We start from the raw sequence: 26,108 nt of genomic DNA, 5'->3' as shown, positions 1-26,108 counted from the left end.
CTGACCTTTTCCAGTCCTGTGGCCACTACTAAGTTTTCCAAATTTGCTGGCATATTGAGTGCAGCACTTTCACAGCATCATCTTTCAGGATTTGAAATAGCTCAACTGGTATTCCATCACCTCCACTAGTTTTGTTCATAGTGATGCTTCCTAAGGCCCACTTGACTTCACATTCCAGGATGTCTAGCTCTAGGTGAGTGATCACACCATCGTGCTATCTGGGTCATGAAGATCATTTTTGTACAGTTCTTCTGTGTATTCTTGCCACCTCTCCTTAATATCTTCTGCTTCTGTTAGGTCCCTACTATTTCTGTCCTTTATTGTGCCCATCTTTGCATGAAATGTTCCCTTGGTATTTCTAATTTTCTTGAAGAGATCTCTAGTCTTTCCCATTCTATTGTTTTGCTCTATTTCTTTGCATTAGTTGCTGAGGAAGGCTTTCTTATCTCTCCTTGCTATTCTTTGGAATTCTGCATTCAAATGGGTATATCTTTCTTTTTCTCCTTTGCTTTTTGCTTCCCTTCTTTTCACAGCTATTTGTAAGGCCTCCTCAGACAGCCATTTTGCTTTTTTGCATTTCTTTTTCTGGGGATGGTCTTGATTCCTGTCTCCTGTACAATGTCATGAACCTCCATCCATAGTTCATCAGGCACTCTATCAGATCTAGTCCCTTAAATCTATTTCTCACTTCCACTGTATAGTCATAAGGGATTTGATTTAGGTCATACCTGAATGGTCTAGTGGTTTTCTCCACTTTCTTCAGTTTCAGTCTGAATTTGGCAATAAAGAGTTGATGATCCAAGCCACAGTCTGCTTCTGGTCTTGTTTTTGCTGACTGTATAGAGCTTCTCCATCTTTGGCTGCACAGAATATAATCAGTCTGATTTTTGGTGTTGACCATCTGGTGATGTCTATGTGTAGAGTCTTAGCTTGTTCTCATTGTTAGTGTATAGGAATGCAAGGGATTTCTGTGTGTTAATTTTATATCCTGCAACTTTACTATATTCACTGATTAGCCCTAGTAATTTTCTGGAGGAGTCTTTAGGGTTTTCTCTGTAAAGAATCATGTCATCTGCAAGCAGTGAGAGTTTTACTTCTTTTTCCAAACTGGATTCCTTTTATTTCTTTTTCTTCTCTGATTGCTGTGGCTAAAACTTCCAAAACTATGTTGAATAGTAGTGGTGAGAGTGGGCACCCTTGTCTTGTTCCTGACTTTAGTGGAAATGCTTTCAATTTTTCACCATTGAGGATAATGTTTGCTGTGGATTTATTATATATGACATGCCTCTTATTTCTAAGAATGATTTTTCATTGAGAAATATCATCATTTTCATATTCCAGTTGTCAAGCATGCTTCACATTTGAGGCCTTTGAAGACTCTTTGGGGTTACTACTTTTTGTTTGTTTTGATACTTCTAATAGGGGAAAGCATGGAGAGAAAGCATATTATCAGCACATTTTTTCTTGGACAGTCTGTTAAGAAATTTGGGTAAAAATTAATTGGGGAAATTTAAAATTCCCATATTAAAGTATGCTTGTGTTTATGTCTACATGTGTACTGATGTATATTTGGGAACATTTTTAATCATTGTTCATAGTTTATCTATCATCATGTGGAGCCGCATTTCATTCGTTTAAATAATTACAGAATAAACAAATAAAATAAAACTCAACATTCAAAAAACTAAGATCATGGCATCCAGTCCCATCATTTCATGGCAAGTAAATAGGGAAACAATGAAAGCAGTGACAGACTTTATTTTCTTGGGCTCCAGAATCACTGCAGATGGTCACTCCAGCCATGAAATTAAAAGACATTTGCACCTTGGAAGAAAAGCTATGACTAACCTAGACACCATTTTAAAAAGCAGAGGCATTACTTTGCCAACAAAGGTCCATCTAGTCAAAGCTATGGTTTTTCCAGTAGTCATGTATGGATGTGAGAGTTGGACCATAAAGAAGGCTGAGTGCTGAAGAATTGAAGCCTTTGAACTGTGGTATTGGAGAAGACTCTTGAGAGTCCCTTGGGCTGCATGGAAATCAAGCCAGTCAATCCTAAAGTAAATCTATCCTGAATATTCATTGGAAGGACCGATGCTGAAGCTCCAATACTTTGGCCACCTGATGCCAAGAGTCAACTTATTAGAAAAGACCCCGATGCTGGGAAAGATTGAAGGCAGGAGAAGAAGGGGACGACAGAGGACAAGACGATGATATGGCATCATTGTCTCAATGGGCATGAGTTTGAGCAAGCTCTGGGAGTTGGTGAAGTACAGGAAAGCCTGGTGTGCTGTAGTCCAGGGGGTCACAAAGAGTCAGACATGACTGAGGGACTGAACAACAACAGCAACAGTGTTTATTATGGGTTTCCCTGGTGGCTTGGTAAAGAATCTGCCTGCAATGCAGGACTTGGGTTTGGTCCCTGGGTCAGGAAGATCCCCTGAAGAAGCAAATGGCAACCCATTCCGTATGCTTGCCTGGAAAATCCCATGGACAGAGGAGCCTGGCAGTTACAGTCTACTGGGTTGCAAAGAGTTGGACATGACTTAGCGTCTAAACCACCACCACCACAATTTATTATATTCATAAAGACCATTCTCATTCCCTATAGGGCTTTAAGGGTCATTGCTAGTCTTTGTTTGAGGCTAGGCTCAGTGATGGCCTTCTTCCTACAGGAAAACAAGATCTTCTGTATGTCGTTCACCTTTTGGTGTGATAAAAATTGGGACATATTTGTATTTACCAAGAACTCTGAGAAAGTTGTGGCATTTGCCTTTCCACATAGTGTTGTTGAAGCCCTATAGGTGGTGAGATGTTGATTGATTTTGAAAACTTTATTCTATCTGTTACCTTCATAGCAGTGGTCCCAAAGGCACCCACGCTGCTGGACACTGGGTTAGTTGGTTTATGTTCATCACTTAGTCCTCACAACAGCAAGGCCATTTCTATCTTTCTCATTTTATACATGAGGAAACTGAAGGCTCAGAAAACTGAATTCATTTGCCGAGGTGTTAGTGACCCAAAGTTCAACCAGAGGGCGTCCATGCCCTCAAGGAGCTTGCTGTACCAGAGGGACAAAGAATTACCATCTGGTGGGCGAAGTTCTCTAGGGAAGGTATGGCAGAGAGTAGAGGACAAGTGGAATGCACTGGGGAAGGCTTTCCAGAAGAGGTGACTCATTTTTTGTGATCAAGAGGGGTTCATCACATCCAAAGAGGGCTGTTTGGGGCAAGCTCTCAGGTGAAGGTCATAATCCACACAAAGTCATGGAATATTTCTTCGGCATTGCCTTCCACTCATATCACCTAGGGAACTTGTTAAAATACCATTTTCTGGGCTTTTAAGTTTTTGTTTGTTAATTGTTTGGAGGAAGGTAGAGGAGTCAGACAAGCACATGAAGAATCCTATCATGATTTCTGCTTATTTTCCTCAGAAAATAAGTTGATACTGAAAAGGAAGCAGTAGAGTAAATCTGCTGAAGTTAGAAATATGAAAACTCATTATTTCCAAAAGGATTTTTAGGAAGGTTTTGTGTGTGTGAGTGTGTGTGTATAGGGATTTATGTTCTTGTTTGCTTTAGTCACATTGCTCCTATGTTCCATTCATTCATTGATTCATTCAAGTATTTACTGATCCCGTGCCGGGTATTTATAGGATAACACTGCTTACCAAATTGGTCTTATACCTTTTATGAAGCCATATTATTCTTTAAAACAGAAAAAGCAAGTAAATTATAATGAATTCTTCTCAAGCAAATGTTTCAGTGTACTTTTCAGATTATTTTATGCTAATAATTGTTATACATTTTTATCCAAATAGCTTAAAAACTAGGCAAAAGATTAATCTAATTTGAAAAAACTGAATGTTGTTTGATTAAAAACAAATGAGATCATTGAGAGTCAAACAGACAGTTTTGGCAGCTTTTCTGTGTTTACTTGGACTGCAAACCACTCTTTAATCTGGGGTTCTTTCATGAACAATAATGTATTTGTTATTTGAATATGTTTGTTATTAGAGTATCGTCAGTGAATAAGGTGTGTTTCAAACCTTTATAGGTTCAATTCCATTCTCTTTCCTCATATATAGCATAAAATATTAATGATCCAGAATACTTTGATGAAAGATAGAAGAACATAGTTTTTCATTTGTTAAGTGGGATTTATTTTCCACAATCTTCTTTTGCCTTTGATTTCTCTGATTTCTTTGTGCTTCCTCTTGTTTTTCTATGATTGTGATCCCATGGATTGTGTTTTTTAATAGTTTAATTTTTATATTTGATTTAAAAAAATCCTATGATGTCTCAGAAAATGAAAGGAAAGAGACATGATATAAATATTTGCACACTGATTTCCAAAATGAACACCCATCCTAGGTTCTAGGCTTATTTACAGAGACCAAGTCCTGACCAAAGTAACAAAGAGTATGAATAATGGTAAAAGATTGAATATTATTAATTACAGACTGCCTTTCACATAGTGCAGGTTCACACAGAAGAGGTTACTTTGCCTGTTGCTTCGAGAATGACCTGGAAGATGACTATGCCTTTCAGAATATTGCTATGTGGTTGTTTTGGAGGGAGCCAGCTGATAACCATATATAGGAAAGAACTTAAAAAAAAAAAACTTAAAAAATAATTAATCCCTGTGTTGACAGAGTAAATTGTCCTCTTGTTTACATGTTCTAAGATGGAAAGGTTGAGTTAACCATTCTTGTGTCCATCTAGTTGTTTGCTTTTAACCAGACTGCTTTGGCAATCTTAACTGCGTGTTACCTGCTGCCCAAACAAAAGAGCAGCTCTTTCCCCAGCCTCTGTTTTCCTTTCTTTTAGACATGACCAAATTCTCTGGTGGTTGTTATATATGATTGACCTGGATGCCATTTGCCCCAGGTTTCATATCCCAAGTAAGGCATAATCTATCTGCCTTGAGGCTAATACTCCGTCAGTCATACTAACTGTATGGTGATTCAGACAGTATTTTGAAATAGACAAACTCCAGTCTTTAGGTTTTCATAGATAATGTTATAGTCACCTCTGAGGTGGAGGTTATTATTATTCTGACTTAATGAATGGGGAAACAGAGATACTTAAAGAGGTGAAGAGATTTTTTTTTTTTTTTTTTAAGATGCACAGTTGCTCAGAAGTAGTGGGACTCAGATTCCAAACACTCCATTCTTATTCCTGGTAACACATATGCTGCCTATTAGATGGGAAGGAAGGAGGAGGGACCTGGAGAATTAGGAGGGCTCCAGAGATGACGGAACCAGAGAGACGCTGGCATCAACTTTGCAGCAATATTGTCTCTGTCACACCCTTTCTGCCTCCCTGGACTTTTACACTCTGGGTGGACCAGCAATTTCAAAGAATTACGTGGGCAGTGAAACTTTGTGGAGGTATTGGAAACAACATGTGGCTTAGGAGGTGGTGGCTTTTCTTATGAACCTACTGTTTTGGGGAACCCCTAACTTACTTTCTTTTCCTCTTCAGTATCCATGACTGTATTTCAGTGTACTGAGACAATTTAGTTGAGCTTTACTCTTTTGTGCATAGGCCTGGTTTCATAAACTATTTTTAATAGAAAATCCATTCATAAAATTCAAAATACACAAAAGCATCCTATGGTAAGAGTAAAGCTTTGTCCTAGTCTCGACCCTAGCCACCTTGTCCCCTTTCCTGGAGATAACCATTTCCCAGATTTTTGGGAGTCCTTCCAGGGTCATACAGAAAGCAATCTCTGCTGGCTTAACTCTTAGCTTCTTTAATGCTGAGCCTCTGACATATAACTTTAAACATCTTAAGAAATTACATTGCTCTGAAAAACATTCCCATCGATTCCAGTGCTGCTGTCATTTTTACCATGATTTTTTTGAGTTTAGGAGAATTCTTAATGTGTTTCTTGAAATTGTTAGTTATGAGATGCTTGCATGTGTATTATACCTTTAACTATTTTAACCTTTAACAGTATAGCTAATTTTACCTACTTAGCCCCAAAAATTTGAGTGGCGGTTGTTAATGTGTTTTTAAGGACAAGAAAAAAAAAAGAAAACTTGAGGGGTTTGCCTTCCTCCCTCCTTTTCTCTAACTGAAAAAATATGTATAAAATGTTATATTTCATAGTTTGGTTTCCCATAATATAAACCGGGCTATTTTTGCATTTAAATAAAAAAAGACCCTATTTGTATGAAAGGATCTTGTTAACATTAAAATCATACTTTACAAAAACCTGTTCTTGTTAAAACTAGTAAGAAGACTTAAAACAGAGATCTGCTTTCTCTGTCGAATTTGTTTCTGTCCTTTCATTTACAGCCTCTGTGTTTTAGACTCCATGGACTTTGGAAGGCAGTTTAAGTGAAAAGCTTGTGATTGCCTTTCAGTTAGAAGACTGGATTTCCAAGTCTTGCTGCTGACTTGAGGGTGCGTCAGTATTTACTTTTCTGAAGTGGGCAAGTTGAAAATGTTTCTCATTGTTACAGAGGAGAAGTGTGTTCCTGGTTTCCTGTCATGTCATATGCAAAGCATTGCAATCAAATTTGGACCTTGCACCCATATTAAAAAAACACAGGAATTCTCTTCATTGGCTACCAGCCTAACAGATCTTCCTTCAGCTACCAATGTCCAGTTGATGTATTTTCTACTGATGCATAGTAAGTGATGACAAACTTAGTGGCCTGAAATAGCAGTCCTTTATTATCTCATCATTTCCATGTGTTAGGATTCTGGACATAGCTTAGGTGGGTCTCATAGAGCTGCAGTCAAGATCAGCTAGGGCCACAGTTTTATCTGAAGCTCAAGGTCATCTTCTAAGCTCATGTTGTTAGAATTCAATTCCATGTGGTTGTAGAATGGTTACTTCTTCAAGGTTAACAGAAGAGTGTCTCTCTGACCTATAGACTCTTTAAGGGCTCAGTTAATAGGTCAGGCACACTCAGGAAAAATTCCCTCTTTAACGACTCAAAGTGAAATTGATGAGGGATCTTAATTACACCTATAAAATTGCTTCATCTTTGCATAACCTAATTATGGGAATGACATCCATCACATTCCCAAGTCTTGTCCACTCTCAGAATTATGAAAGGTGGATGTATAAGGGAGTGAGTCACTTTAGACTCTACCGACCATACTCAGAGCAGCTCTGGTATGCATGGCAGGTAGAAACATCTATCATGAATGGTGCTTAGAGCTAGGATATACCTTATGGGTCCAGCGCAGAGCAAGTGCTGGAAACTGCTCACCCTTGGCTATTCCCTTTCATCCCTGTAAGGTCTGGCTCCTACTTATCTTTCTAGCCTCCTCTTGTTCTGGACTCCTGTGGCTGGACATTGTTTCTCTCACTGTTCTGTGCATGCTTCTTGTCATGGGGCTTTGTACACACTGTTCCCTATGCATGGCTGCTTTTCCACCCAATGTCACCTAGTTGACTTTTACCCTTTCTTCAGCTCTCACTTTAGACATCACTTCCTGGCCTCAATGGCTACTTGCTGTGGAATTAACACTAGGCACAACTGTGATTTAGTGTTTTGTTTTTCTGTAACTCCCACTAAAGTAGAGGTTCTGTGAGGGGCCATAGTATTCTCAGTTGTGATCACTGTGCGTGGCACATGGTAGTTGAATATATGTTGGAAAAAGGCAAGGAGGAGAAAGGAAAATTGGAACCAAATTCCAGTCTTCCTCGTTTAGTACATGACTCATGAAATCAACTGTGTATTTAGTATATTACTGTAGAGCCATATACATCTTAAGTTCATTTTGGAATTAAGCAGGACTTTAAAAGAGTTAAGTGAGAATTTTAGGGAGAGAGTAAAAATGGATAATAGAAATGAAAAATGGCAGCATGTCTCTAAACCATTCCCAAACTCCTGATGCCTTACTGTTTCTTTGCTGAATTCCATAGAGATTTTAAAAAGTCCTTAAAATCATCATAACCTAAGTGTATTTTCATGTGGTGGTAGCTGTAGTATATTTCATACTTACAGACTTATTGATAACCTTAATATAATTTTTAGTAGATCTTTCACCAATTATGACTTCAGATTTCCTGGTTGCTGTCATTTTGATAGGATTACATATTTCCTTTTGTGACATCATATAAAACACAGTTTAAAATTGGCTTTGAGTTTTCTACAGCGGCTCTGAAAACTATTCTGTGACTGCTTCTAACTTGCTCATGGAGAGTAAGGTGCTCTGCCCTTTAAAATGATTTTTTCCTGCTCTGGTCTGATATTTCACTTACAGGAATGAAATCACGATGATGCCTGTCATCTTGAAATGTCTTAGAATCAAAACACTCTTTTCTCCTCTGAGGCTTCTAATAGAATTGTTTCATGGAGGTAAAAATAATGGTAGGTGTTCCAAGTGGAAGGTTGGAATGCATCATTAAAAACTGCAGGAAAGCAGTGATTTGAAATAGAAGCTACCAACGTCTGTTTCAGTGCAGTTCAGTTCAGTTCAGTTGCTCAGTCGTGTCTGACTCTTTGCGACCCCATGAATCACAGCATGCCAGGCCTCCCTGTCCATCACAAACTCCCGGAGTTTACTCAAACTCATGTCCGTCAAGTCAGTGATGCCATCCAGCCATCTCATCCTGTCGTCCCCTTCTCCTCCTGCCCCCAATCCCTCCCAGCATCAGGGTCTTTTCCAGTGAGTCAACTCTTCACATGAGGTGGCCAAAGTATTGGAGTTTCAGCTTCGACATCAGTCCTTCCAATGAACACCCAGGATTGATCTCCTTTAGGATGGACTGGTTGGATCTCCTTGCAGCCCAAGGGACTCTCAAGAGTCTTCTCCAACACCACAGTTCAAAAGCATCAATTTTTCGGTACTCAGCTTTTTTCACAGTCCAACTCTCACATCCATACATGACCACTGGGAAAACCATAGCCTTGACTAGACGGACCTTTGCTGGCAAAGTAATGTCTCTGCTTTTTAATATGCTATCTAGGTTGGCCATAACTTTCCTTCCAAGGAGTAAGCGTATTTTAATTTCATGGCTGCAATCACCATCTGCAGTGATTTTGGAGCCCCCAAAAATAAAGTCTGACACTGTTTCCACTGTTTAGGGTCTCTTTTATTTGCCACCTGAGTTTGGCAGCTGCAAAATTGAAAGTATGTCTGTATGTGTGATATATCACTCTACGAAGATACATGAATCTCTATGCATCTATTTATTATTTTTAAATGAGCATCATGGAAAAATTAGAAACAGTCTTACTGGGTTTTGATCAGAGAATAGTCTCTTTCAGTCTCTTTAGAAGTTGGCACAACTGATTTTTAGGATCAAATGTTTTAGGTTCTCTTTTTGACAGGTATCTCACCGTGAGAACTAATGCGTGTTTGCCTTAGAAATCTATCTGCCAGAGAGGCTCCCATTTTACTAGGGCTGATGTGATAATAAAGGTGAACAAAGTACCTTGGTATGTTCATGAACTTGAGTGTCTCCTTCACTGAGATGAGCTTATTTACACCCGAGTCATCTAATTATGCTTTCAGTAGCTTTGTGGTTAAAGCTGCAAACATGCTTGGGCATCAACTAGCTGATGTTTAGCACATGAGGCAGCCCCCCTGATTCCCTGAGAATGTCTGGGCATTCTCTGTGCCATACGTGGAGCCAGCAGAGGGATCAGATTTACAAACACAGTTGGAATTTTTTATATTTGGGGTTTGGGTGACCAGTGTGGCTACCTTGATGAGGCTGTGAATGCAAGGTAACAACCTCAAACCTCTGGAGGCAAGACCATATTGAAGTGCTAAATGCAGAAGCCAGGGTCATGTTTTCAGGCATCTAGACAGAGAGCTTGTGTGCCTTGGGACCTGTGGATTGGATAGTTATAAAGATTCTCAGTCATTTGAAGAATGAAGTGAAGGGGGATAGACTTGGAATTAGATCTGGAATCAGTTCCCTCCTCTGCCACTTCTAGTTACTCGACTTTCACTCAGTAGTTTCTTTCCAAAGCTTTGGTTTCGTCTTCTGGAAAATGCAGGGGTGCTGAACCTGAATGTGCCTTAGAATTGCCAGGGCTGCTTGTGAAATACTCGGACGCTCCAGTCCCACTGCAGACCAAGGGAAACAATTTTCAGTGGGCAAGGCCCAGGCATCTGTGTTTTTTGTTAATTTTTATTGTGGTAAAATACACAAAGCATAACACTTACCATTTTAAAGTGTGTAGTTCAGTAACATTAAATGCATTGTTATGCAATCTTCACTGCAATATTTTTCTAGAACTTTTTCCATCATCCCAAACTGAAGCTGTGTACTTACTAAGCAGTAACTCCTCATTCCGCTTCTCCTGCAGACCCTGGTAACCTCTATTCTAGTTTTTGTCTCAGTGAATTTGCCTATTCTAGGTACCTCTGTATAAGTGGACTCATATAACATTTGTCCTTTTGTGTCTGGTTTATCTCACTTAGCACACTGTCTTCAAGGTTCATTTATGTTGTAATGTGTATCATAATTTCATTCTTTTAAAGGCTGAGTTATATACCATTGCATATATACACCATATTTTTTTTATCCATTCATCCATCGGTGGACATGTGGGTTGTTTCCACTGGGTATCTGTATTCTGAATCAGCCCTCACATGATGGTCAACAGCTTTGGAAGTCACTGGAATGATTGTTCCCCTGGTTAAATTATGAGTTTGTGTATGCAAGGTTTAGGTGGAGGAGGGTGAGATATAATGTCCTCACTGTGAGATATCATTTCTCACTTAGCAAAATGGCAACTATATATTCATATAATGTATAGCATGGGCTTCCCTGGTGGCTCAATGGTAAAGAAGCTGCCTGCAATTGTGGATACCCAGCTTCAATCCCTGGGCTGGGAAGATCCCCTGGAGTAGGGCATGGCAACCCACTCCAGTACTCTTGCCTGGAGAATCCCATGGACAGAGGAGCCTGGTGGGCTACAGTCCAAAGGGTCACACAGAGTCAGACAGGACTGAAGTGACTAAGCAGCAGAAACAATGTATAGCGTGATAACCCCAAATGTTGGAAAAGATACGGAAAATCTCTTATATATTGTTGGTGAATAAGCTAAATGTTTCAGCCACTCTGGAAATCAGTATGGCAGTTTCTTATAGAACTAAATATACACTTACCATATAACCCAGTAACTGCACTCTTTGCTATGTATACCTTAAAGTGAAAACTTGCTTTCACTCAAAATCCTGTACGCAAATGTTCACAGCAGCTTTAATTGTAATAGGCAAGCAAACTGGAAGCTACCATCAGTGGGGGAGTGGTTAAACAGACTGGTATATCCATACCACGGAATGCTATTCAGCAATAAAAAGGAATAAAACATTGATCCATGAAGCTACCTGGATGGATCTCAAAGGAATTATTCTCAGAGAAAAGAACCCATGTAAAAAGGCTATAGACTGACTTATGCAACATTCTTTTTTAAAATATAGCATTCTTGAATAACAAAATTACAGAGATGGAGAGCTGTTTCATGGTTGTCAGGGCTTAGGGATGGAGGCTGTAAGTGCAGTGAGTGTAGTTATAAATGTGTTGTGGTCCTTTAATGGACTGGAACCTGGTGGTCCGGAGTCGACCATAAGAAAGTGAGAGAGAAAGAAGCTAATATTCCCTGGATTATGCAGAGAACCAATAAAACCCTAGAACAGGGCTTGCACCACTCACGAAGGCACAGGATGCCCTCTTGAGGAGGTCTTGAAAGCCCAGGCAGGAGAGTGAGCTGGGCAGGTTTCCACGGTCCAGAGAATTAGCCAGAGGGAGGGAGAGAGAGAGAGAGAGAAAGACACAGGGACGCATGCCTCTGGTGGGGCAAAGGTGCTTTAATGATCTTTCAGTGAGTATATATAGGCTGTTGTACAAGGAATTTATTTTGATAATGATAAAGATCAGAAAACCAAACGTATAGCAACCGTTATCAAGGGAACAAGGGATTAACAATGGTCATAAGGTCAGGAGACAATCCATATCTCAAGAAAGAGGATCAAGACTAAGCAGTTTTGTCATAAGGAGAATGTTTACTAAAGGAGATTTATGCATGTGTTTCATCCTATGACCTCAATCCTGGGAGCAGCGTGCTGTTCCACTCGTTCCTGTTGCCAGAAACTGAAAAGGAACAGAGGATTTATGAGAAACAGCACTCAGGAATCCTCCTGTTAAACGTTCCCTGACATAAATGAATAGCTTGAGAAGGTCTTGTAGTGATAGTGCAGTTCTGTATGTTAATTGGTTACACAAATTTACATGTGTGATTCAACTGAATAGAACTACACACACACACACACACAAATGAGTGCATGTAAAATCGGTAAAATCTGAAAAAGCTCAGTGGGCCACATCGATGTCAACCAGTGTGTTTCTTGATCCTGATGCTGTACTATAGTGACCCAAGATGTCGACACTGGGAGAGACTGGGTGAAGGGTGGCTGTAAGCTTCCTGTAGATTTTTTGTACCTTCCTGTGTATCTATAATTCTTTCAAAATATAAATGAGAAAAAGGGAGATGGTAAGATATTCCTAACAGTATTTTGCAATGAGCCCTAGACATCCTATCTAATCAACCATGAAGGTTGCATCTGTGTAATATGTAACTCAAAAGTATGAAAATGATGCAGGGCAATACGTTGGTCCCACAAATGGCATTTCAAATGTGTGTCAAATGTAACTCACTATGCTCATCCAAGAGATTTTTACTGATGTCTTTGAAATTACGTTCAGGAAACTTAGGATTCCATTCATGACTTCTCCCTGTGCTGCCATAACTTATGTTAGGAGACTGTTGGTTGTTTTGTTGTATTCAAATAAATTTTATTTTCTTACACTGCTCCTGTGTACTCCAAATCATGAAATACATTCCTGTTTTGGGAAATGCGTGATTTTGACCTGAGATGTTTGATTTTGGTTGTTGTTCAGTTGCTAAGTTATGTCTGATTCTTTGCACCCCCATGGACTTCAGCATGCCAGGCTTTCCTGTCCTTCACTATCTCTGGGGTTTACACAAATTCATATCTACTGAGCTGGTGATGCTATCTAACCATCTCATCATTGGACTTTACTTTCACCACCAGACATAACCACAACTGAGCGTCATTTCCACTTTGGCCCAGCCACTTTTCTTTCTGGAGCTATTAGTAATTGCCCTCTGCTCTTTCCCAGTAGCGTATCAGACACCTTCCGACCTGGGGGCTCATCTTCTGGTGCCATAGCTTTTTGTCTTTTCATACTGTTCATGAGGTTCTCGTGGCAAGAATACTGGAGTGTTTTGCCATTTCCTCCTCCAGAGGACCATGTTTTGTCAGAACTCTTTGCTATGACCCATCTGTCTTGGTTGGCTCTGCACAGCATGGCTCATTGCTTCATTGAGTTGCATAGCCCCTTTGCCACAACAAGACTGTGATCCATGAAGGGGGTTTGATCTTTTGATCCCTTGTTATTTGTGGCTTCATCATGTCAAAAGGCCTGAGACACAGCATGGTTCATAGCCAGAGGTAAAGGCATTTAGAACAGAGTAAATATAAATCCACAGAATAGGGTCTTGCTTCTTCCACCACAAAACCTGTATTTTACTCTATAATACTGGTTTTCAGACATCAGTGGAACATGATGTTAAAGGATCATGTAAGTGAGCAAGTGAAAGGCAGCATGTCATCCTCTCCAGGGATGTTATTTCTACTCTGGAAGCTGCTACTTTCTGAGTTTCTTCCGTGCATCTGGCAGGACCCAGTGAATGAATGGAATGTGGACTTTGGACTAAAAGAGTGGCTCTGTGACCTGGACAGAGTAATTTACCTTTTCTGAATGCTGGATCCTCATTTTAAAAACTAGGGGTAAAATATTATCTGCCCTAGAGTGCTTTTTATAAGAATAAAATTAAATTGCATATGAAAAATTCCAAGTACGGTGCCTCACCTATAAAAATTATGCAACAACTTAAATTTTCTCTCTTGTTGGAGGGTTATTTATGTAATATTTCTGAAAATATTTTTGGAATTCATCTTTGGAAATGACTTCTAGTGACATTTTCCTGCATTAGAAAACCACACTTATGACTTCACAGGACAATCTCTGCAGGTTTTTCTTCTTTTTTTCATTTTTGCTCAGTATGAGCTCAAAATAGTTCTTTGTTTTTTGCCTTGTGAGAAACAATGGATATTGGCTATCTGACAGTGGGGTATGGTGGGTAGCATGGCTGCTGCAATACTGATTCAGCCTAGAGGTAGAAGCACTCCCATATTTAGAAGTATTTGTTCCCTGGAAGGAAAGTTCTAATAGACAGTATATTAAAAAGTAGAGACATCTCTTTGTCGACAAAGCTCTGTCTAGTCAAAGCTATGGTTTTTCTAGTAGTTATGTATGGATGTGAGAGTTGGACCTTAAAGAAAGCTGAGTGCCGAAGAATTGTTGCTTTCGAACTGTGATGCTGGAGAAGACTCTTGAGAGTCCCTTTGACTGCAAGGAGATCAAACCAGTCAATTCTAACAATAACAACAATGATGAGACCAGGTCAAATGCAGGAATGATGGGTGATGTGGCTCATTAAATTGTTGCATGCATTTTTGTCCTTAATGCATTGCATATTTCTTTTATTGTATCAGTTATATTAAAAGTTTGAAATTGTGTTTTATCATATAGAAGCCTAATTTGTTTGTGACTCATAGACTCTGTTCTGTTACCTTAACATCAATGCCAGGTACTGTATGTATTACAATGCTATAAAATCATGAGACGGATTCTGTAAACCACTGTGTCATCACTTCACAGTCTTCAGTAAGCACATAGATTAGAAATCCAAGCAAATCACATGGAGATTTTGCTTTCCTTTATACTGGTGAAGTGAGTTGAGTTTACAAGTCATCTGTATGCACCTGATATTTCTGTGTATTTAGGGTTTTATTCAGAAATCAGCAAAAATTAAGTTACATAGCTTTCCACCATTTCTTTCTCTATTGTTAATTATTTTATTTCAATTATGTTTTTAATTCATAATTGGAAAACAAAATGAAAAAGCTTTGGAAAATACTGTTGTGGCAGGGGGCACACACCACTCTTCAAGAACTCAGTTCTTGGGTCTGAGTCTTTCTCTTGGGATTGAAGAAATGGTTTGACTATAAAATTCCCATTAGCTAAAAATAAGCAAAATTGCCTGCAGGATTCATTGTAGGTACAGCCTTAAAGAGTAATAAAAGCCTGTTTTAAATGAACTCCTAAGGACAAGATTTAAGCCCTAGAATGGCTAGTCAGGTTTTATGTTTATCCCTTTTGATTATACTTCCATATGTTCCTGGAAAGCAGTGTCCCAAAAATGGTTCATTAAAAAAATTGTATTGGGCTGAAGTAATTCGGGGATTATTGACCAATACCAGGGAGTGGGGCTACCAGATCAGGTGGCCTGGAAACAGCAAAGAATGGCAGACCTATCTGCTCTGCTTCACTGTACCAGGTGGGCATGAACTGATTTCAGAGACCCCACGGTTGGTTTCGTTTAAATACATATGGCAGTTTGCATGCTGCTCCCTACTTCCAAAAAAAAAAAAAAAGACAAAAATAAACCAGTAACTTGGAGGACCAAAGTGGGCTTTGTAAAGAAAAGGCACCCTCCTGAAAGTGAGGTGTGCCAGTGTGGGAGAAGGGGACTGAGAATGTGTTGATATGCTTCTTATTTCTAAGGGTGTGTAAGTGCTGGGCTGCTCAGGGACTTTCCTCCATTGCTCTAGGCTCTAGCTGACCTGGGCCATGGGGGAATGGGGATGGGGGTTGGTATTAGAGACAGACTTTGGCATCTGAGTTGCTCCAGGAAAACTTTGTTGTTTCTGGAGGTGGAATAGTGAATTGAAGTGGTCTACTTGCCAAAGGAGAAAACAGGACATCCAAGGAATGTCATCCTTTCTCCATTTCTTTTTCCTTGCTGTTTGCAGGAATAGTTTATATTGATGTTTACTATATATTATTGGTGAAATGAGACATTGATTAAGTACCTACTAAATGCAGTACTGTAGGTACCTTGAAATAGATGTTTGAAAGGCCAAGTCTTCCTGGAGAAGGAGCACTGGAACTTACCCTGAGTGGGGAAGTTTCTGGGAAGGACTCTCAGAGTCTGTCACCTTGAGTTAAGTCTTGAAAGAGAAGTTCGTCACATAAGGAAGGAGAGCCTGGGTGACTTTTGTGTCCTTGTGAGGATAATGAAAATGGAGGGAAATGGATGAGGTCTGGGTTTTTTAAGAAGGGGCCAGCATTTGCGAAATCATAGGGTGACATTATTTGGTGATTTTTGGGAGAAGTGTGGGGAGTTTGGGAGCAGCAGATAAGAGAACAAAGAAGGGAGTCAAGGCCAGATCTGAGAGTTGCATTTATATACTAAGTTTGAACTTTAGAGTAAAGGTCAGTGATTTCCAATCCTGGCCACACATTAGATTCCTCTTCTGCTTCCTACTTCCAGAGACTTGATCCAATTGGTCTAGAGAAGAGAGATTGGCGATAAGTACCAGTGTGTACTTCAGCCAGGTAGAAAACCATCAGTCACTGATAAGAGTTCAAGTGTGTGAATGAGATAATAAGACCTGGATTTGAAAGAACACACACTGGTAGTTGTGTAGAAGGGTGCCTGGGAAAGGATCCTATCCCAGCCATAAGCAGTCAGTGAGCCTGTTGTAGTAGTCTACATGAGGAACATCCAGCAGCTTCAGTTGAGGCAAGAGTAGAGGGAATGGAAAGGTAATTGTATGAGAACATCTGGAAAACTGGGCTAATGGGGAGTGCTGGACAAAGGAAAATGTGGTTGACTTGCTATAGAGAAGTCTTCTAAGATAAGGGCTGAGTGTCCCTTTGGATTGGACACATGTAGGCAGCTGCAGCTGAAGAGAGTGATGTTTCAGTGGGATGATGAAGACAGGAGTCAGATAGCCTTAGTTGAAGAACTTGAACCTATTTAAAGAAGCATTCAATTCATTATGATCAGGTAACCCCAAATACCTAGTTCCAGGAATGAGGGGAGAAAACTGGAAAGGTAGGTTGGGGCTATGTAGTGAAGCCCTTGGGTGCCAGGGGTAAGCTGTTGGTGACGATAAGATCCATAGGCTAATGTTAATGTGAAAAAAGAGGATTAAAACTAGAAGGATGAGACTGGATGGAGCTAAGATTCATTAGGCAGCCAGTGCTTTATTTGTTTATGGTCCTGATGATTTTTAACAGCTATTTTAGTAACAGAATGATGAAAATGTGTGACATTCTCTCTCCCTTGGGATAATGTGGTTGCCAAAAAAGGCCACAACTAATAAGAAAAATGAGTTTTATTACTTAATTGTGGATTCAATTTATTTGTGTGCTTCAACCTAGATAGCATATTAAAAAGCAGAGACATTGCTTTGCCAACAAAGGTCCATCTAGTCAAAGCTGTGGTTTTTCCCATAGTCATGTATGGATGTGAGAGTTGGACTATAAAGTAGAGCGCTGAAGAATTGATGCCTTTGAACTGTGGTGTTTGAGAAGACTCTTAAGAGTCCCTTGGACTGCAAGGAGATCCAACCAGTTCCTCCTAAAGGAAATCAGTCCTGAATATTCATTGGAAGGACTGATGCTGAAGCTGAAACTTGAATACTTTGGCCACCTGATGTGAAGAACTGACTCGTTTGAAAAGACCCTGATGCTCAGAAAGCTTGAAGGCAGGAGGAGAAGGGGATGACAGAGGATGAGATGGCTGGATGGCATCACCGACTCAATGGACATGACTTTGAGTAGGCTCTGGGAGTTGGTGATGGACAGGGAGGCCTGGCATGCTGCAGTCCATGGGGTCGCAAAGAGTCTGACACGACTGAGCGACTGAACTAAAACTGACACTGAACTGTTTCCATTGCCATGTTGTCTTCCTAGCTGACTGGGCCAAGTTTCTCTACAAGAGTGTGTATGTGTTTAAAAAAATGCTCTGAAATTCTTCCTCACCATGAAAATATTTAATATAAAAAGCTGAAATAAATGCACAAGTACCATATAGCTAGTTTAGGCTTGTTTATGTACTATTTTAGTTTTGGAAAGAAAAACCATTTTGGGCTTTGTGTGACGGTTTAGATCAGGGTTTCTGAGCGTTGGCACAGTTAACGTTGTGAGCTGGTTGATTCTTTGTTGTGCATTGTGGAGTGTTAGCAGCATCTCTGACTCCTGTGCAGTAAAACCATTTAAGCACCTTTATCCCCAGCCTGTGACATCTAAAAATATCTCCTAACATTATGAAAAGTCCTCTGGTTGGACATTGAAGGGGAAGGCAAAATCATGCTAGATTGAGAGCTGCTGGTTTAAAAATAGTACAGTGACTTTATCAGAAAATAACCACTTCTTCCTGCTACTGTATAGGTGGTTTTCATGATGCTCTTGGAGGCTGAAAGGCTTTTTATCTCCAGAAGAAAATTAATGAGTGTTTATAAATCCCCTTCTTGAACATTTATTTTAAAATATTTGAAGAAAAGGAAAAGTGACTTTACTGGTTGCTAACCATTTGTCTGTTGCCCAGCTTGTCCACTCTTTCATTAAGTTCCTGGATATTCTATCATTTAATGTAAAAGGACAGAGTTGATTTTTTTTCCCCCTGGGCAATTAAATCCTCAATACAAAAGATCTTATGAATTAGAAAGTGCCCAAATAATATTGCCAGTTTAGACCTGGATGTGAAAAGGGGGATTTCACACAGGACCAGGTTTTAGTGTTAGTTTCACACCTAATGCCTTCTAATTTTGAGTAAGCCACTTTAATCTTGTTTGTGCAAATTTTCTTATATGTGAATGAAGGAGAGAAAGTTTTTTATCTGCTATTTGGCTTTTAGTTCTAAATGTCTAAGATTGAAATATTTTGATTGTTTCTTTGGGCTGTTCCCCATCCCATGACACATCCCTCAATGCAGTGCAACTCAAAATGTGCTCTGTAAGTCTCCATTGGTCCAGAAATGACAATGCTGTTCTACAATGAGAAAAGTACAGAATCCAAGAGTAAGCCAATAGAAATGTTTCTCATGATTCTACTAAGTAACTGTATACCTGTTACATATAGTAATAAAAATCATATTTTGCTGTCGTCTTTTAAATTTAATTTTTATAGTAATCTATTTTTATTATATTTTATTAATGTATCGGCCCACACTGAATTAGAAAAACAAAAACAAAACAAACCTTTCACTAGAAGTGGTTTGAGAAACACTGCCTTAATGTACGATGGACAATTTTTTTGTCTCTTTCTACTCTGGCCAATAATAGATATTTAACATATTCCTCCTCTGGGGTTTTGAGGGGCAAGATGTTGCCAATCTGCCCTGCTAGCAGTATTAAGTTGGTGGCAAAAGAGATTTTATTATAAGGAAGTTTGCCTTACAGAGAATAAGAAGTAATTCTGGAGTAGATCTGAGGCTCTTTTTGATTATATGTATATGTGAGTCTTCACATGGCTCATGTTAGTGTCTTGCATTAAGATGGCATGTTTATCTTAGAACATGAACCCAAAGAGCAGTGAAAATACCCTTTTTAAAAGTATCTGATTCCCAAGAATCCCTTGCATCTGAAATCAACCTAGGATGCTTGGTCTACTGGAGTTGCCAAAACCAGCCAGTGCTGTTGAGGGTAGGTGAAGAATGAAAAAATATAGCTTTTACTTTTTAAAGAGATTAATACTGATATTTTTGAGTCTATTCAATCATTCAGACTCATCCAACATTTGGGAATATCTATTATATGGACTCAGGTGTGATAGACTCACGTGTTAACAAGGGCAATTAAGCTGGTCACAATTTGGTCTTGGTCTTCATATGTTAAACTGGTGGAGGAGCCAGCCTTCATTTTGAGTTATTTGAGGCAGAAAACATGGCTGGGTTCCCTGCACTATGGACTGTGCCAATACCTTTTATTCCATACTGGGTGGAATAATCTAGAGACTTCTGCCCTCCTCCTGGAAGTCCTTTACCTATGGCCTGGCATTGTTCAGGAACAGTCTCTTGGCCTGCAGTTCCTGCCTGGTGTATATGGGCTTACAATGCACTTCCTCCTTCGAAGTAAAAAAGGCAATCTCTTTGCCTGCCCTATTAGAATCATAAAATCACTCTTTTAGTTTTTTTTTAATCCAGAGGATGAAAATGTATAACATATTTGGAAACTCTACTGGCAGACTTGGCAGGCGTTTCATATTTACTTGGACTTAACTTGAATTGGATTTGGTCCTCTGATTTCCCCACCTCCACCTCTCGGAACAAGTTATTTATTATCTGAGTGAGTCTGTGGTAGTGAATCAGACATGCACATGGCACGTCTATTGTTAAGTGTGTTTGTTCCGTTAAGATTTATGCTAGCCCAAATAGTTTTATATTGGTTTTCATTGTTGAAAATTTACTGTATTCATTCTGGGTTTGGCGTTAAGTATTTGCAGTGTGCTAGGCGTCCCTGTGGTTGAATATTTTATCACTGTAACACTTCATGCAAAGGAAATTAAAAAATATATAGTGAAAGCGTTTCCCTAATATGTTTCCAATCAGCTGTGTACTTTGGTAATTTGATTTGTAGGAACTAGAGAGAAGAGTGTTATTGAGCTCTTTTCAATCATTCATAATTCTCTGGGAATTTGAATCATGGTTCCGAGTTTATGAAAATGTCTATTGAAGTTTTCTTAAGTCTTTATTATTCTGTTGGTATTGAAGGTTTTCTTTTTTTTGTTTTTAATTACCACTGCAGTATCCAAAAGAATTCAGGGAAGGAGGTGAGTCTTCTCTTTGTATCTTGGATAAGAAACATTGTGAATTGAGGTGGAATGGGTTGACAGGAGCCAGTCACTGGAACGAGGCAGACCCTTTTATATCTGCATTATCCCATCTGTGTATTCCTACCGCTGTACTCTTTGGGTTGAGCAGTCGGGCTGTATCTGGTGAATCCCATTTGCCTGGTGTGCTCCTGAGAATCCAGTGTGCATTTACTAGAGACATAGCTGGGTTCGTCTTCCCCTGAAACGTAACTCACAAGGTAGAAGGCGTTATTTGGACAAACTAAATTAAGATCTAGGTTGTGATCCTTGCACCATTATTTCTTTGGCTCTTTCTACAGAGGCTTAAACTTGTTTCCTTTTTTGAGACTCTCTGGCCTTTGACTTCTGCTTTTGCCAGTGAATGAGCAGGACTTCTGTTTTGGCTAGTGAACTGACGTGGGATAATCCATACATCGTCTAGTTTCAGATTTCCTTAATCTAGTTCACCACTTAAAAGTAAAATCAAAGTGAAAAATGAAATCATAGCTCTTAAAAGCTGGAGGCAAGACTTGGAAGGTTTCATCTGTTGAAGACAGTAGTTTGTCAGGAATCAAATGGGTATAGAATTTTCCAATCATTTTCTATATTTTAATTTTCTTACTTTTGCTTCTTGCCATGTTTTACATTTCCCTCTTGACCTTCAGCAATCTTAAGTTCATTTAGTCTTGTGTAAAACCCCCTTTCACAGTGGTGTTTTGAGTCCTGGTCCTCTTCATACTTACTAGGTATAAATAAAGTCACAAAGTTATGTATTTTGGCTTAAAGAGTTCATCAATTCATGGTTTTCCATTTGAAAATATAATCTGTGAGGTTAATCTTTTTGGTAGTCAAAGAATTAATGTAAGTAAAAGCCAAGTGGATACTTAGAAGGCTTAGTTGTGTTTAGAGGAAAATAGCCAAGGAGCATGGTGTTTGCTACGATCACTAGTTCTGGCTTAGAAGACATAACTTCTTTTGCTTCTAAGATAAATGAAACTCACATTCATTCTTGGCCTTTCTTCCTGCCTCTGTGTTTCATCTAGGTTGTACCTATGATGGAAGTACCTATAACAGCTCCTTCAAATGGAAGAATCCTGCTGAACCCTGTATCCTGCGCCAGTGCCAGGTAAAGTCCATCTATTTTACTTTCCAGTGACAAGAAATCCATAAAGTCCTTTTCAGAAACCCTTTCCAGAACACAGAACAAACACAGAACAAAACTCCAAAGAAACAAGCAAAAAATGAGAAGCGAATGAAAAACCAACTCTATCCTTGTCTATATTTATTGTGACATTCACCATAACAAGACAGATACAGGATAGTTATTGCATGGGTCTTGTTTCCAGAAGCACACAGCAGAATTGTTCACCATTGTTAAATTGTGCCTGGAAAAGCTCCGAGAAGATGCATATGTCCTTGGGGAAAATTCATGTCTTCCTGTTGAGTCAGCTTTGCAAAACACAAATTCTTGTTAGCAGAAAGAGGTATTGTTAGAGGATATATGTTTTCCTTTTTTTTTTTTTTTTAATTTAGAAACATTTTGAACTGAAGCCAGTCTGTAAACTGTTTTAACCAAAGCAATTAGTACATTGTGATCGCCATGATTTCAACCCACCCGATTTAAGAACCACCAGTTCAGCTCCTAAGGAGCCCACTGTTGCCTGGTGCTGAACTCTGAAAAGAGCACTGTTTCCATGTGACTCTAATCATTACACGTCTTAAACACAGGCAAGATAAACTAAAGGGGAAATGAAGAATCAAAATTTTCTAACTTATTTTCTTTAAAGAAATACTCTGTTAAAAAAAATGCTCATCTAATTTTGACATAATTTAAAATTTTTTCTCTGTAGAGAAGATGCTGTTAAATCATTTTACCCCAGGTTCATTTCGCTGTCCAAGGATATGCTGTTACATTTAAAGGAGAAGGCACTTAGTATAATAATGCATGTTTCTCTATGATCTTATCTCAAGTATATTGACATTTAGCTTATTGAAATCTGAATCTTATGGAATCATGTTATTATAAGCCCACAGTGGGCATGTTCACTCATAAGATCTTCAGTTACTTATTCAGTTGAATATTCAATTTATTTATGTAGTAATCTAAATTATTTATGAAAATAAGCAGTAGGTAGAACAGATATGAACAATAGATTAATTGATTAAGTAAATATTTGTTGAATTTTTTTCTCTGGGTTATACATTCAGTTAGCTTCATGGAAGCAAATGATGATGACAATGACTTTTAACAACATCAAAGCCCACACTCATTCTAAAATTTGCCCCACCCCATCACCACCCGGCGTCTTGACTGATGCAATTTCCAATTTTTGGCAGGGACACTCTGAAAGCAACAGCCACTTGCCTTTTAGAGTAGACTATAACATTTGTATACAATAGTCAGAGGTCTTGAAGATCCTCAAGTTGCATGAACCAGTGGTGAATTTTGTTGCCTTTGTTTGAATTAGATGAAAACCAGTATTATCTGGGAGGGAATATTCTGTTGAATGAATAACATATCAAGCCATCATCATTTGTGAACACTGAAAATCCTATTGCTTATCAGCTTTGGTTACTAGTCACTCACCAGGACCCAGAGAGAATATATAGGAATATCAAATTATTATTGAAAGAGATCTTAAAGACCAACAGACCCAGGAGTCAGGAAGCGCTGAACTTTAGAATGAAGCCCCGAGAGGGGATGTTCACTACCAAGGATGAGCTTTGCCTTTTAATTTTTCTCCTTTTATAATGCTTTGCCTAAGCCCTGTTGCTGCTGCTTAGTCGCTTCAGTTGTGTCTGACTCTGTGCGACCCTAAGGACTGCAGCCTGCCAGGCTTCTCTGTCCATGAGATTCTCCAGGCAAGAGGACTAGAGTGGGTTGCCATGCCCTCCTCCAGGGGATCTTCCCGACTCAGGGATTGAACCCGGTTCTTCTACATTGTAGGCAGATTCTTTCCTGGTGATCCACCAGGGAAAATATCATTTTACTCAATCACCATAAAGGCAGACCTCTGTTAAGTTAGTTACAAAAAGCTTCTCCTTCTCTTAGGTAGCACCTTCCCACTCCTGCTTACTTTCTTCCTTCTTTAGGGAAGGAGACCTCATCTATGAATGCAGGAAATGACTGTTTATTGGTACCCATCAGGGAAGTCTTCATGTAAGATGCTCCTCTGCTGAAGGACACAATTGCAACCTCTCTTTCCAAGATCTTTCTTCTCAGGACACAGAATCAGTAACAGAAGAGAGAGTGTAGTGTAGTGAGTAAAATATGGCTGTTGCCATTCACATAACTTGTTACTTAAACTCTCCAGACTTCACATTCATGCCCATAAAATGAGGATAGTACTACCTCATAGAGTGGTTGTGAGAATGAGCAAGTGTCATTTAAAACACTTCTGGTAGAGGCTGCGTATACTGAGTACAACTTGGTACCAGACCAATAACAGCTAGTCTAATGATCCGGTTTATTTCCACTTGAGTTGAATTCTAGCTTATTTCTTATGTCTTCTTAGTAAAGGAGTTTGATGGTGGAAAATTTACCTTTATTTTCCACTTTTAGTGTCTTACTGGAAGAGGAAAATCTGAAGATCAGAGACAGGAAATTCATGCTGGGGAGTAACCTGAATCCTGCATCTGCATTGCAGATACTAAAGGGAATTTGATCCTGGACTTTTTGCATTGCTTCAGTTATATAACTAAAGGCCAGTTCTTTTTTTGATGTTGTATATTGCTGGAATTTAGACATTTTTTCCTTCGCAGATGTGATATAGACCATAATAAATTACTTGGTAGTGGAAGCCTCAGGTCTGACAGATGTGAAGACATTTAGGATGTAACTTTCCTTGTTGGATTGAGATGATATAGTAGCAGGCTCGATGAAGAAAATTATCTAGTTGTCAGATTGTTACATAGTGTTTTACCTTTTGTTACCACTCCCTTCAAAAGAAAATTAATAAACACACAAAACCATTTTATAAAGTGGGTAGAGAATATAGAGAAAATCCTTCAAAGACCAACTCTGAAAATCGAATAAAAAAATGTTTCAATAAACATTAAAGTACTAGAGTCAAAAGATCATTTGCAAATGAGTCGCTTGATTTTGCTATTGAGACTGAAAGTCTCTATTTTAACATAACATAGTATGATCTTTAAAATAGTTTTATCTGATCTCTTCATTTGCTGAGTGAGAGCCAGGCTCTCTGGGAAGCCCAGAGAAACATCTACAATTGCAGAGCTGGTGTCTAGTTATTCCTGGAAGGCTGGTGAGGATTTGGGTCTCCAGATGCCAGTCTGGGATATTATGTTTGTCCTCTGTGGCTTATAATTAATGGCTTAAAGTGTAATAACAATTATAGATCATATAGTACATGTTGAAAACCTAAAACAGTTGTGAATGAACAGCTAGACTCTGTCAGCTACTGACAGACAGCAAGGAAGTCTTAAATACTAGATTTAAAAGAAGGAAAGGAAGAAATCAGAGTCAAAGAGAAAGAGCCAGAACAGGGAAGAGAACAGGTGACAAGATTTGCACTTTGAAATGGACAAGCTGGAGCCATCAGACCTCGTTCGTGCCGTGGACCTATGGACCCGATGCCTATCCCCCTTTGCACTTTTCATGTTCGAGTTCTTCTCCTACTACTTTAGTTACTTTCCAGAAGTGAGTAAATCTCAGTGGGAATGCTGGGGCTGACGTCGATTGTGGCATTCTGTTTTTCAGGAAGGCGTTGTCACAGAGTCTGAGGTGCGATGTGTCGTTCATTGTAAAAACCCCTCCAAGCATCTGGGAACATGCTGCCCCACGTGTCCAGGTAACCTCGCAGAAAGGGGAAGGCAGTGCGGCTCCCCGGTACAGTGCAGAACTGTTGAAATCCTTCGGGGTTCTCTCAATCACGCATGATTTTCCCATTCCCGACTGGAATTTTTCTCCCTTTATGTCTGTATACCTAATGGGTGAGGAGAGCAAACTCCTTTGCATAGAAATGTCCGGTTGGATTCTGGCGGGCCCAGGATGACTGCAATGTGCTGTAGGTCTTGGCAAGGATGCTCCGGGCTCCGGAGGCCTGCTTTCCACTCCACAGGGCCACAGGTAACGCTTATTTTGGAAGGAAAGATTGTGGCTTTCCCTTGCTTCCAGAAATGTCTTTTTACTGCTTCATATTGCAATACCTTGGCCGAGGTTCGCCTTGGTGATGAGGCGACCAGATGTTTTCTGAACACCGAGAGCTGGGTCCCTAAGTGGATTTAGCTTAAGGCTTTGCTGGTCTCGGTTTTCTGCATGGTGCAGCGACTGGGAACCACTGTCTTTTTAGAGGGCCCCAGGGCCTAGCTGACAGCAAAGTGATCTTTCCTTTCCAGTGGCTGGAGTGTTTCCTCTTACTTCTCTGAACAGGA

At 39.5% G+C, this 26,108-nt stretch overlaps 1 protein-coding gene across 3 annotated transcripts in view; it reads left to right on the top strand.

Annotated features, from left to right (window-relative positions):
* Positions 1-26,108, top strand: part of BMPER (BMP binding endothelial regulator) — a 262,587-nt gene that overhangs the window by 52,119 nt on the left and 184,360 nt on the right. For all 3 annotated transcript variants that reach the window (XM_043463230.1, XM_043463229.1, XM_043463228.1), the window contains exons 4-5: positions 21,758-21,840; positions 25,435-25,525. In XM_043463230.1, the coding sequence (XP_043319165.1) occupies positions 21,758-21,840; positions 25,435-25,525 (174 nt within the window). The remainder of the gene's footprint in view (positions 1-21,757; positions 21,841-25,434; positions 25,526-26,108) is intronic.

The sequence above is a fragment of the Cervus canadensis genome, chromosome 3 (genome assembly GCF_019320065.1).
Source record: "Cervus canadensis isolate Bull #8, Minnesota chromosome 3, ASM1932006v1, whole genome shotgun sequence".
NCBI classification, from domain to species: domain Eukaryota; kingdom Metazoa; phylum Chordata; class Mammalia; order Artiodactyla; family Cervidae; genus Cervus; species Cervus canadensis.
Note: the sequence above shows the minus strand (reverse complement) of the source record. Positions and strands in the feature narration are given on the sequence as shown.